This window comes from Ascaphus truei, chromosome 19, assembly GCF_040206685.1.
Source record: "Ascaphus truei isolate aAscTru1 chromosome 19, aAscTru1.hap1, whole genome shotgun sequence".
NCBI classification, from domain to species: Eukaryota; Metazoa; Chordata; class Amphibia; order Anura; family Ascaphidae; genus Ascaphus; species Ascaphus truei.
This window is the reverse complement of record NC_134501.1, coordinates 1,206,329-1,221,020: the sequence shown is the minus strand read 5'-3', so window position 1 is coordinate 1,221,020 and position 14,692 is coordinate 1,206,329. Positions and strand designations below refer to the sequence as shown.

The following is a 14,692-nucleotide window of genomic DNA, read 5'->3' as shown; positions in this document are numbered from 1 at the left end:
ATGATTTGGTATTCCCATCTCTATAATTACCACGGTAACTACATTCCTCAATATTTGTGCTTTTAGCCACTGTCAGAGTGAGGTTTTTATTCAATGTATTTTGGGGCTTTAAATAAATTACTAATTTCCTAAACTAGCCCTACCCACCGTTCGTTTTTTTCCTTTAACCTTCCCCAATATGTTCTATACATGAAGTTAAAAAATAAAAAGGTTGATTTTAAGTTTTTGATGCTGACCATTGCAAACTGGGACAGTCCCAGTTAAACAAAGCAGTTAGCAACTGTGTCATCCTATGTTAATGTGATATTCAATTGTTTATAATTGGATGGCTGATGTATTAAATGTTATTACTTTACTTTTATTTCCCTCATCTCACCATTCTGACTTTCTTCATCTTACTTAAAATAAAAGCCAACCTTTACGCTGCACAAGACAGCATTCCTCAAACTTTTTCTAACATTAAGATTTAAACTGGGGTTTTAGTTACAAAATGTGGTAACGCGTATGGGAAGTCTGCTCGCCATGCCCCAATAACCTCAGATCAGGCCGGCCCAAACTCCTTTATTTTACCTGGTCTTCTGAGCTGAATTCCTCCCGCTTCTTTCTTAAGTCAGGGAATCTAACTCCATGAAAACCAAATGCCTTTTATACCTTATCTCCTGGAAGTAGATGGCCAGGAGCTTAAACCTTCTAAAAGCACAAATGGAACTCCATGTGTTATATGTACAGGGCGAGTTTACCAAAACACATGGACCGTGATCTTCCGTGTAGAGATGTGCAAAACTTTTTCCATCAAATTTGATTCCTCTCAAAACTTGTCGCTGACCAATAATGTGGCCAAATGAATACGCTTTGAGCGAAATATCGGCAGGCCTTGTGTGTGCGTCCTCTTCATAATCCCAGCATTAGGCACAGCTCACGATTTTGGTGACGTTGGCTAATTTAGATCAGCATACAAAAAGACGATGCACACTGACTTGCGAACTCTAACTCCGCATGTGGTTGCCAAAAAAGCCGTTCTAACGCTTTGCACATCTCTAGTAAAGGGCTTTAAAAACCTCACGTCTCCTCTTCAAATTCGGAATGGGATGTTTGGCTTTGACCAAAACACCCCTGGCGCTCCACCGCCACGCCATCTTTAAAAGTCCCATATCACACCGCTCATGTCAATGTCCGGGTTGCCGCCGCTCTGAGTCCCGCCACTCCTACCCACCATCTTTAAATGTCCCACGGGGCATTTAAAATGGTGTGTAGGAGCTGGGGCCGTCCAGGACATTGCCATGAGCCGCACAATATGGGACATTTAAAGATGGAGTTGGGGTAGTGCCCAAATGTCCAGCGGTGAGTTGTGATAGCAGAGCACCAGGAGCGGTTTGGTGGCGACCAAACACCCTAGACCGCTTCAAATGTATTTTATCAGCAGAGTAGGAAGCATATATAAGCAAAGCGGGAAGTAGGGTGGAATAACACCCCCTGCTTCTCTTTACAGCAGTACAGAGAGAAGGATGCCAAACAGCCAGCAGCTAAAGTGGAGAACAGAGTTATGGAAAGAGTTTTGGCTCCCTGAACTATACCACACCCGGCAAAAACGTATCCAAGACCAATAAAGGAACAAGGTCTCTGCACTACCTCTATAACCTGAAGGTAAACTGGAGGGGTCCTTAACTCCATACACATGAAACGCATCACTATGCCATCGGCTACTCTCGACACCAACATACAGTCAACTGTCCCTGGAACTCAACTGGCTTAGTGATAACTGTATTGTCGTCTGAAGTGAGTGCGTCCGTTTCAAATGCAATATTGGTGGCAGCTGCTAAAACCATTATGTTCAGTGGTTGACAAATCACCAAAAAATCTACTCGCCACCTAGTACCAAACGTATGCTGCTTGGGCCAATAGGAGCTCGCCACGATGTTAAATCCACTCGCCCGGGGCGAGCAAATGTATAGGTTTGTCGAACACTGATTATGTTCATACAGTATGTTTCGGTTCTGCAGTATTAAGCCATCACTTGATTCTCCATGGATTCTGTTCTATCGAACACGATCACATTATCCTGTTAGATTTCTCTCATCTAGAGAACTCAGACGAGTCTTTGTTTTGACCCCTGAATATAGCTTAATAATGAAAGGAGGTCATGTTTCATGGGACAGCAATTTTCCATCAATACTATTCTACAACCGAAACAAAAAAAAAAAAAAAAACCAGAGCGGCAAGGTCATTGTCAAAGTGACAGATACATTATCAGAGAGGTTCACTCGTTACCTGAGACATAAATTCATACGCCACCGTCTCGTGGTTCTCAAATCCAATTTCCCCGGCTGCCAGCGCTCCTTGGAGGAAAAGCCTGAGGGGCAACTCTGCCAACTCTGCTTTAATCAGCGCGCTGATGGTCTGATGTGCAAAGGAGAAGATTTTCTGGCATTTCTTTTCCCATTTGTCATCCTATGAAGGAAGAGAACAAACAGCTGAGGGGGAAGAATGAAGAACCAGCCGAGCTCAGCGAGAGCACACGCCCATTTAACACATTCCATGTGTTTCTGGGTCCTCCAGCACTTAATAGGTGACCGGTGCAGTGCCTCCTATGACCAGAATGACATTTATGGGATTTACACTTTTTTTTCCTACAAAAAACAGACACCAATCAGTGTGTTTATTTAATTTAAAGCAGCAATCCCTTCTCCCCCTGCCAAGCAGGGGTACAGAGTTCTTTGGGAGGGGTATATCTATGTCTGGCTACTCCTTTTGTGCTTTAGGATGGTGCTTAACAGGAGTTTGCACAGGCAATGACCCCCACTTCTATCCTCACTCATTATTGGCCCGCCATCAGCGGTACGTCCATCCTCTTCTGAGCCTTGTACTTACCAACAAGGATTAAAGAAACTCATATACAAGATACACACACTTCTATATAATTATGTATATATCCCAGTATTATACTTTTTCAGAACACTACCTGATAAGTGTTGTGAGAAAGTTCTGCATTTAACAAATAAAAATACCACTTGTGAGCACAGATCTGCAACCCTGCATTACCCATTACCTTCTAGCACAATGCTTCCACTGCAGCTACATTTTAAAAAAAAAAACTAAAATATTGTTCAATGATTTAGCCTGAACAGTTATCTTCTTGGCGAAAACATCCAGAAGAACCAGAATTGGAATAGATGGAGCAGCGCATGCTAAACACTTGTGTAGAATTATAGAAACGGCAAAAAGCCTTCCACGAATGAATGGAAATCCCGTGTTGCTGATGAGCAGTGATAACCGCGTACAGATACGATGGAAAACATTTCATTTGCAGAACAAAATCTAAATATGTTTTTCTGTTTACAACAAGAATTGGAACTTCATATTGCTCATGAGAAAGTCCCCCGCGAATAGAACACGCTGAGCAAATTGTAGCCCGTGTAATGTGAGTATTAGATTCACAAAAGAACAAAGGAGAAAGATATTATCCAGGCGAGAAAAAAAAACACATTGAAAAACCAAGCTGGGCTGAGGCTGTATCTACAGAGAATACAGAGGGTGTCACAGCACAGAAAATGGGATTTTAAACCGTATTCACCAAAACCAGAACAAAACAAAAAAAAAAAAATGGAGAGAAAAAATGGAAAAATAAATACAATAAAATGAGCCGCAGTCATTAATTTCCATGATTTTCCAAAATGTAGAGTTCTGTAGAAAAATTTGCCCATTTTAGGAGTTAAACGGATATAGGCTTCTGGAGGGCATGGCAGCTACATACCTAGTTTGCTGATAATGTCACACTTCAAAAGCAGGACAAATAATTGAGCAAAGTAGCAGCAGCCCAACTAACGGAGAAGGAAATACACTGGTCTAGTGTGTAACCTTACAATGAGAGGTCCTCATTCACAACGGAATATGTTTAAAGCGTCTAATAAACACTGGCCTGCCCATGATTAGCAAAAGCGATTGAGTATGAGTAGCTCTATGTAACAATTGCAAAGGTGCTAAACTCCGGTCCTCAAGGGCAACCAACAGGTCAGGTTTTCAGGATATCCCTGCTTCAGCACAGGTGGCTCAGTCATTGACAGCCACCTGTGCTGAAGCAGGGATATCCTGAAAACCTGACCTGTTGGTTGCCCTTGAGGACTGGCGTTGTCCATCCCTGTCCTAAGAGGTACCCTCGAACATTGCGCCATCTGATAGGAGCAATGGGTATAAACAGCGCAAACTGGGTGATTGGTGCGCGATTCATGTGAAAATAAGCTCAGTGCAATAGGGACTGGGGTTCAAATATCATCTTTACATTTGTTGTGTTAAAACTAGTTCTGAAATATAAGAAATCTATCCTTTTAAGTATATTTTTATTATTTTACATTTAGCATAAATCGGTTCACACGCTACTATTAAATAATTAGATCCATGGATTTAAAACTCAGGATGGTTTCGTTATTTTATCTTTTTTTTCCAAATAGAATTTTTTATACATAATACATTTCTATATATAATCAATTTTTAAAATAAAATTACATTCAAGTAACTAATTTTTGAATTAATCAAATCTTAACATACCATTTTAGTCTTTCATAAGTTAATTTGTCCGCCTTTTCAAGTCCAATCAATATCATTTAAATTAAAATACATACCAATTTAATGTTTATATTGATCAGCTGTCTTTTCCTGTTCGTTTTTTTATTCTAGTCATTACACAAGTTGCCAATATTTAGCTACTTGTAGTTATGTTCTATTTTAATTTAATCATTGTCATGAATAATAAAAAAAAATTGGTAGTTTTAGATTTGATAAAATTCATGGATTTTCATAGTATAACAAGTGCATATGAATTTTTATTATATAAAACGTGCAAATTGTAACACACAGTTTTAATCATTTAGGTTGATCCCAAGCCCCATAGCCAGCTATAACATTGCAATGATAGAATCATGGGCATTTGACCTTGAATGAATGAAGCTCAGGCAATTTATGAGAGAAAGTGTATAACTGCTATGGACAAGGGAAGCCGGATAGAACCCCTGAGGAAGCCATTAAACGTGTGTAACACGTAGGGTCTTTTGGCAACTTGAGGCCACCGTACCTCCAGCTCATTACGGACGTACAGGAGCCCTGCAGTTCTGGTACACAGACCGGGGAAGCCGTGCGCACGGATGAAATGCAGCCGACTGCGACATACCAGTGGGGAGAGCGAGTGTTATCCTTTCCCCTCTGTGATAGTAAATTTACGTAAAACGATAATGCACCACTGAGTTTTTGTATATTTTTCTCCGTATGAGGTTCTTTAACGGATCAGTACTTCAGCCTTATTCTGCCCAACGGAAGAATTTGCGGTGTGAAACCAGTGCATATTTGAACTCCAGTACCTATTGCAGAGAGCTAATTTTCACATTAAATCACTTGCCATTCACGAATCACCAAGTTTGCATTGTGTTATTGCGGTTGGGAGACTGCAGGTATCTGGCAGCACCTGGTGTATGAGCACCAATTATTTTCAATGTAGCACATAATTTATGTTCTGAATTTTACTGAACATCTATCAGAACACGTTATTGTGTATATGGGTTTGCGCTTTTTTCTGTTCACCATCCTATCTGTCCTGTGCACGGCCTCCCCTCTGCCCATGTTACTTACCACTTTGGAATTCTCCTTGTATCGGAAAGCCAGCTGATAAGCGGCAAAGACCAATGGCGGTAAAGTAAAGCGAATCCGCTGGTTCCCACCAGCACCAAAATGTTTCCGGGCGGTGTTCAGGATCTGAAAGACATCATTTAAACAAGGGGAAACGTTAGTTTCAGCCAACCAGGATGACTTCATTCTAGCAGCAACGTAATAACGTTTTAAAACCAGAGACATAACATAAAACACAGACAAAGCTCAGTTTTTAGCACATCTAGTGAGACTCATACACGGTACAGTGCCTAAATATATATGGACAAATATCTAATAAGTAAATGGTCTTTTAGTTTGACATTTTTGGCCAAAATTGTTGTAAGCCCCTGAGCCAATATTTTTAGGCACTGTACCGTGTATGAGTCTCACTAGATGTGCTAAAAACTGAGCTTTGTCTGTGTTTTATGTTATGTCTCTGGTTTTAATGCATATTGCCATGCTCAGTAGCACTCCTCTGACACTCATATGCTTATATATATGTTGTGGGTATTTTGGGGGTTTAATAGGAGCTTGTTAGGTGTCCAGTATGTTTAGCAACGTAATAACACCACAAGCGCCACAGCCTTTCGGAGATATGGAGGAGGACCGACCCACTCACATTACACAGAGGCCAGCACCCAAATATTGAACTGCTGGGCCCTGGTACTTTTGGGAAGTAAAAATGTATTGTAGCATTGCCGGCGAGTTCGAGAAAACTCATTCTCGGGCTGTAATAAAGTTTAGCGCATTCATTGGCTTTCAATGCTGGCAGCAAATTGTGTTAGTCAAAAATCTTGGTAGAATTAATGATCTGAAATAGGGAGGCAGGGTGCAAGCGCAGAGCAGGCCAGCCAATTAGGCAACGTGTAGCTCTACATTATTTTCACCCCCCCCCAAGAATGTTATTTTTAGAGCCAATAGTCAATCCTATTAAAATCCAATAATTTAAGTTAAAAACTGCAGAACATTTGTTAAATATTTTCTTCTGAACCAAAGCCTACTTTACATGGCTATGAATACTTTTTGCAGTAGTACTTTAGATATTGTTAAGAGACATCCTGTGACAATCGTTATAACGGACACCCCACATTTATATACATTTTTGATGTCAATGTGACTGAATGAGAAATAAATGGACAGCAAATATAAACTATGCAGCCCCAAAAACACAATGTGGTGTTTTTTTAAAATAAATCGGTTCTGTACTATGGGAACATATATGATTTATCCCTGTATAAAATTGACGCATCAGTCTACGCTATTGGGGCTTCTGTTTTTTATCTATACGGTTCCCACACACCTAGAAGTACTGGTCATCCGTTGCCACTTATGGACATGCTTTAAAAGAACAGATAGATTGTGAGTACACAGTCTATAGGTTACACTGAACTCTATTTAAAAAGACACAGTGCACTATTTTGTGTTTTCATTCACATATCTGCGCTCCCCACCGTCTGGACTACAAGCTTAACCACTGTATCTGGGAAAAGGTCATGAAATGCACTCCATGCAAAGATGGGGAAAAAATAAAATACTTCAAAAGATTATCTCGGTGCTACCTACCAGCTGTGAATGTGGATTTGTCTGCCAACCAGTGGCATGATAAATATGAAAGATGCTAAGATATGACAAAGCTAGGTCTGCACCGAAACGTGGAAGAGATTTCAATAAATATTTTATTATGTAGGAGTCGCCCAGCGCCTTTCATATTTAGCTGAACCCCTGTACAACATGTTCTATTGGGATGAATGAACCAGGAGGGAAATGTGTAGATCCATGAGGTTTCCCATCTTTACAAAGCGAGAAAGTGATCAGAGGTTCTTGAAGAGGCAATCCAAGCAGCACAAAAACAATATTTACATATTTTTTTTAAATATGTGCAGCCTTTGAGAACCTTTATTGAAAACGAATTATTTAAGCTGCCGATCAATTCGTTCAAGTAAATCGATGAAAGAGCCTGCTTCCCAGAGTTCACTAAATGGCCGCCTTTCAGTTTCAATTCAATCTTTCAGTCAGTGTAACTCGGCAGCTACAATGTATCCTGATATTACAAAGGTAACATTATCTGCCTCTAACAAAGACCTGTATGAATTCCTAGAGCTCTTCCTGCCACGTTGAGATTAATGTTCTCTTTACAAACAGATTGACGGGTCGGTTCCTTCGCACACGCATGTACCTCTAATTTTATAGCTGAAAACTAATATAAAATATGATTGAGAATGAAGTATTTTTTGGCATTGGGTGTTTTTAACAATAAAAACCGCATCACTGCAATGAATAATCATTTAATAAGAACATTGGCAGTGTTTAAAATGGATGAATGGATTAGATTGTTACCCTAGAAATAGTAAATATTCCCTTTAAATATTGTAGATATTGCTGGGCATTGTTGCTGAATAAGCAAAATTAATTGGTAACAATAGCTGTATAATAATGGGGAATCCTTGTTTCGTTCTAATACTGTCAAATTTCACAAGGAAAGGAATGGCAATAATGGCCTCACTATGCATTCCCGAGTCTCTCCTACTTACACCTGCATGTATTTATACCTGCAGAACACAAAGGAGCTGCCTCTAATTACCACTAATTGTTATGCCTGATGATCTGACACTTTTTTTAACCAGTCACCAGGAAGTTAAAAACTTTTTTTTTTCTCATACCAAGTACTGTTGATCTGGGTCGTCCGATCGCAACAGGTGAATAAACCTTCCCACAAGGCTCTGTTCATCTGAAAAATCTTCTGGGTCAGGGTCTTCTGCAGGCTGGTCAGGCTGGTCCTGTATCAGCGTCGAAACCAGGTTCATGATGGCATCCACCTGGCAAAGATGAAACAAGTAGGAACAGGTGAGTCAGCACAACAGGTTTGAATTGCCACTGTATTGGCCGTCCATTCCTAAACACGCTGGGAGGTGATTGAAAGACTGATCGAAGAAGCTTGTAAAGAACAAACTGATAAAGCAAAGAGGCTTCCGACCCGTCTGTTTGCCAAGAGCTGCAATGTTTATATTTATACGATTGGAACAAATTTTTAATTAAGCCTCAACTACAGCACAATACCACTCAAAATGCACGAGATTGTATATCAAGAGCCTAGGACACAATCTTTTGTGCTACCCCCGACGTTACCATTAGAAACTTGCTGACATTATGTACGAGCACAAATACATGCCGTAATTTGCCCTACTTTTTATAAGGGTCCTATAATATAGGTTTTCTGTCTTGCATTTGAAAAACTACAACGGTTTCTGAACCAATAAAGTAAGAGACCTGTGCAGGCAGAAACGAGTTTACTTTATAAAATAAATGATGGATGTTAGAATATGCGGCTTTACAGACTGGAAGGGACGCCTGCAGACCGTTACCTGCTCTTGTAAGCCGATCTCCGTGTTGTACTCCAGTGCACTGCTCAGCACATAGCAGCTCATGCTCTTCCTGGACTCGTAATCAAAGTATTCAAACAGAGGGTGGAAATGCTTAAGCTTCAGCACGGTCAGGATGTTGTTGTAGGTATCAATGGGGATCTTTAAAAGTCTGGTCAGCTCTTTGGATACGGCGCTGCTTGTGGCAATGCTGAAAGAAACAATCCCATTGGCTATTTATTTCCACAGACGTTATGAATGGTAAGAAAACCTTTCGCCAGCAGAGGGACTTGGGTTGCAGGCCATTATTGCAACAAAGGTGTTAATAATAACCCAATTTGATAAATGATCACTCTGCTTCCAGATTAGCCATTACAATGAATTTGCCTAAGACTTGCGATTTCTCGTAGTTACCTGCAAGCAGTAAAGTTCATCTCTTTTTGCTCTACGATTGTTAATGGTACAGCCCCAAAGTGAATAAGTGGCTGGTGGAACATTTAAATAGCTGGAAGATGGGCGGTTGATGCCTCTGAAGAGATGAGGGTCATAAAAGCTATTCTTTGTCCTGAACCCAGTCTTTCTAGTTCGGTCATGAAAACATGTCCAGTTTATACTAGGAGTGGTGAACTCCAGTCCTCAAGGGCCACCAACAGGTCAGGTTAAGGATACCCCTGCTTCAGCACAGGTGGCTCAGTCAGAATAACTGACAGCCACCTATGATGAAGCAGGTCTATCCTCAAAACCTGATGGTGGCCCTTGAAGAATGGAGTTGGCCACCCCTGGTTTATACTTTATCTTAAAAAATGCATAATCACCTAGTATCAACCTAAAAACATACCACTGCCATTAGTTGTGTGGTAATGCTCCATAAAAAGCAGCAATTGACAACATTCATTTTTGTTTAACATAATTAGAACTGGAGTCCTCTGTAACCGAACCCAGTTATGTTTAGTTCCAGGAGTCCCATGGTTCCAAAGATAATTACCGTTTTCCTAACCAATGCCCGTTCGATGGAATCCAACATGGCCGCTCCTGTGAACCAGTAGGAAGCCGCAAACAGTGATGTTACGGCTCCCCATTGTTAGGCAAAATTTGTTTGCTATTTTGTTTTCCCAAGATGGAGCCCCGGGGAGTACACCGCTAAACCTCAGGAAGCAGGGACTCCCCAGAGTTGAAAAAAAAAAGCACTGCTCAGCTTCCGAGAACACTGGTTCTCAATTAAAGTTAAAAAATAAAACTGATGGCTGCTCTAAAAAGGTAGAAGAGAACCACACACAAGGTTCAGCATTATCACCGCCCAACCTCGTCAGAGAACCACACACAAGGTTCAGCATTATCACCGCCCAACCTCGTCAGAGAACCACACACAAGGTTCAGCATTATCACCGCCCAACCTCGTCAGAGAACCACACACAAGGTTCAGCATTATCACCGCCCAACCTCGTCAGAGAACAACACACACAAGGTTCAGCATTATCACCGCCCAACCTCGTCAGAGAACCACACACAAGGTTCAGCATTATCACTGCCCAACCTCGTACGAGAACCACACACAAGGTTCAGCATTATCACCGCCCAACCTCGTCAGAGAACGACACACAAGGTTCAGCATTATCACTGCCCAACCTCGTACGAGAACCACACACAAGGTTCAGCATTATCACCGCCCAACCTCGTCAGAGAACAACACACAAGGTTCAGCATTATCACTGCCCAACCTCGTCCGAGAACCACACACAAGGTTCAGCATTATCACCGCCCAACCTCGTCAGAGAACAACACACAAGGTTCAGCATTATCACTGCCCAACCTCGTCCGAGAACCACACACAAGGTTCAGCATTATCACTGCCCAACCTCGTCCGAGAACCACACACAAGGTTCAGCATTATCACCGCCCATCCTCGTCAGAGAACCACACACAAGGTTCAGCATTATCACCGCCCAACATCGTCAGAGAACCACACACAAGGTTTAGCATTATCACCGCCCAACCTCGTCAGAGAACCACACAAAAGGTTCAGCATTATCACCGCCCAACCTCGTCAGAGAACCACACACAAGGTTCAGCATTATCACCGCCCAACCTCGTCCGAGTACCACACACAAGGTTCAGCATTATCACCGCCCAAACTCGTCCGAGAACCACACACAAGGTTCAGCATTATCACCGCCCAACCTCGTCAGAGAACCAAAAATGGATGGGGAAAAAAAAAAAGTTACAATAAAAAGATGAAACTTTGCCCATATCTTGCTCAGTGTTACCCTACTATTGGGAGTATAGGTTACCAGTGAAACACCTGCCCAATGTTTAGACTCCCATGTTTACAACCTCACATGGAATTATTTAACAATAGTTGACTGAGTCACCAGCAACCCCCAAAAGCATATACGCGTTTACCTTAAAACGGTTAGCATATTGCCCACCAACGATGTCCTTGACTTCAAAAAATATAAAAGAAATTAAGTATTCAAAAATCGCGTTTTTCTTCATTTCTGTATTGGAGGTTACCATGGTTATTAGATTGCTCTACGGAGAGCTCGATTTCAACCTCCTAAACATACATACATATATATTTTTTTAGCATGTTCTTGTATAGCGCTGCTAGTTTTACGTAGCGCTTTACAGAGACATTTTGCAGGCACAGGCCTACCCTGTGGAGCTTACAATCTATTTTTGGTGCCTGAGGCACAGGGAGATAAAGTGACTTGCCCAAGGTAACAAGGAGCAGACACCAGCAATTGAACCAGGTTCTCTCCTTCTCCCTGTAAACATGTAGTACTGCAAATGCTTGTACGTCCTGAAAGGCGCATCAGATTTTAAAACTAAACAAGGTTGGAAAGGGCAAGAAGGGCTCGGTAAAGTTAAAAATAAATAAACAGAACACAGCGATGAGCACGGACTGCAGCTTTAAAGGATCCCTACCACCTGTTTATTTTGGTGAGGAAAAAGACTGCACCATAATGATAATCTAATCAAGGTGTAAAGCCCACGGTAAGAGTCACTCAATGATTGGTCTCTTCATGCTCGGTCTTCTCTTGCCCTGTTACCCATGTCCTTCTTAGCCAGAGTGTCAGATTAAGTATCACTTCATTCTTATCGAATAACTATTAGAAGCGTAATTGGGGCTGTTATGGTTTAGATCGGGGAAAATAAATTGTCCATCAGCACAGTAAACGTTTCAGAAGAGCCATTTGGTAATTGCATTTGATTGTAGTGGTATGTAATCTGTGTTACAATGCCTCCTCTTATACAGATGTGACAGGCTGCTCTGCTGAACTAGATGTTGCATTTTAGCGGTTCTTAAATCAAATACATTAAATTGGGAGGGATAGTACAGGGTGAACTTGAACTGAACGCCGGTGCCAGCCTTGTGGACATTTCATCTTCCTCCATGCACCAATATTTATATTGCAAACTCCAGCTGGCAGGTAGCTACACCTGCAAACACAACGACATTTTCTTATCAGGCTTCAATCATGTTTTGATTAAAAATAAATGCAACTAAATGGCTCCCTTGTTATTAGACAAGTTAAAAATGAAGACATGTTGCTAATAAATTGCAGCCCAATTTGGGAGAGGCGCTGGAAATGTATTTTGTTTTCCATAAAAGTGGCCAATATTTTTACCAGCTGCATACTCCATAAAAAAAAGGTAGGGCCGCAGGGCTTGTGTGTTTGTTTTCCATACTCCATATAAAAGGTATTGAATGATCGTGTCACGGAAACATTCCGTGACAGGTCAGGTTTTAGCTCACCTGGTTCCGTTTTACTAGCCTGTTCTTTTAAGAGGTGTATGGCTCTTCCAAGATTCTCAGCTCCTGACCAATTCTCCAATTAGCAAAAAGGTATAATACCCCTCAGTGTCAGGCTAAATGTCACTCTCCTCCGAAGAGGTGGCGAGTGTCTATGGCTAACAGGAATAAGAGAAATGTGTAGGTATTCGTTTTCACTAGGGAAAGACCTGGGACCTGAAACTTTGCTCCACCACTGTTCTTGCCTGTCACATCAAATGGAGAATTGCATTATGGACTTGTGAGTAGAGAAGTACTTTGTACCTCTGTTCTAGAGGAGAACTGCATTGTGTTTGACAGGAATTAGAAATATGTGCAGGTATTATTTCTCACCAGGGACTTTGTGCACCCACAGTGTTCCTCCATAAGGGAACTTTGTTACTGGCTTATGCCAGTTCTTAATTGCACTACAATCACAAAAAGCATTGTGCTTCATTTATTTAACCCTTTGGGCAATGTCGCCAAGTTTAGTCCACAGGACAGAAAGAAATGGTATTCAGTGTATGTACCTGTTATGTTTGGAGTTTACCTTTACAAGGTTAGCAGGCTTGAATCAGGTTTTGATCATAAGATGCAACTAGCTCCTTTGTTATTATTATTAGGTTCAAAATGAAGAATTTTCGCTAGTAAATTGCAAGCCAATTTGGGAGGCGCGCTGAAATTGTATTTTTGTTTTCCATTAAAAATGAATTCGGGCAGAGCATGTCATGTGACAAACATCAAGAGAGATAGAGAGATACAGTAGATAGAGATACTGTAAGTTATGGTGGGTGAAAAAGGCAACGAAAGACCTTCCCCGTTAGCATATAGCCAATAAAGAATATCACTTGTGAGCACATTCACATGTCTTAGACAGGTCTGCAAATGTAAATGAGCTCCACGTGAATGGATATTGCAGGCAAAAGGTGACACATTGTGTGCTCATTTGCATGTCATTTCCCAGAATCCCTTGCTGCAGTGGGAGCACTGTATGCTAGGTGATAATTGTTGAAAGGCAGGGGTGCAGACCTGTCTAAGGCCGAGTCCATAGCAGGAGAGGCCGTGCTGAGCCCCTGCATCCTCCATGAGGATGTCTTTAGAGGGGGCTAACGCAAGCGTCCGCAGGCATGCTGAGGCGCTGGATTTTTCAGCCGACAGCCAAGCTGTTTTTCAGAGCGCTGTCGGCTGAAAACATCCAATCAGCACGGAGCAGCGTCAACGTCACGGCGTCGTGACGTTGACGTCGGTGCGATTGGCCCAGTGACGTCACTGCCCCGCCTCCCTCAGTCTCCCCCCGCCTCCCGATCGCGCCCGCATGAGCATGAAATCGCACAGATTTCAGCAGGCGAGCCTCAGCGCGGCTCCGAACTCCTCACCCCTCTATGGACGCAGCCTAAGACATGTGAATGGGCTCACAAGTGATCTTCTTTATTGGATAGATGGATAAATATGTAGATACACATATACACCCTGTTGTAGCGCGATATGCTACAATGCGGATCCACTTAACGCTGTCTGAGCGTGGCTCCCGATTTAAAAACATCTCCAAGTTTTTTTGTTTATCTTAAAGCGAAATGGCCGCCGCGCGAGGACTTACCCGGCATCTGCAGCTCTCTCCGCTTCATCAGGCTTCGTCCACATGCGCGGCGCACATCTCCAAGGTTTTTTATTTTTTATAACATTCAATGCCACACACACACACACACACACACACACACACACACACTTGAATTGCTCCTTTCACGAGACTAATTTGCAGGATTTGCGATTGATTCTTTATATTGCATACCTGACATTTAGAAGTGTCTCTTGAAGACACTTGTAAATAGGCACAGACTGTTCATTCTTGCTGCTAAAAAGCCAGACTGCAAAACTGCGCTATTCTATAACTGAAACCCACTGCCCAATAAAACATGGTTACCCAAGC

At 41.8% G+C, this 14,692-nt stretch overlaps 1 protein-coding gene across 1 annotated transcript in view; it reads right to left on the bottom strand.

Annotated features, from left to right (window-relative positions):
- The window catches only part of VPS35 (VPS35 retromer complex component), a 58,907-nt gene that overhangs the window by 7,289 nt on the left and 36,926 nt on the right, over nt 1-14,692 (bottom strand). Inside the window, exons 11-14 of the mRNA XM_075576287.1 lie at nt 8,997-9,204; nt 8,295-8,450; nt 5,617-5,739; nt 2,269-2,448 (exon numbers count right to left, since the gene is read on the bottom strand). Coding sequence (XP_075432402.1) covers nt 2,269-2,448; nt 5,617-5,739; nt 8,295-8,450; nt 8,997-9,204 — 667 coding nt within the window. The remainder of the gene's footprint in view (nt 1-2,268; nt 2,449-5,616; nt 5,740-8,294; nt 8,451-8,996; nt 9,205-14,692) is intronic.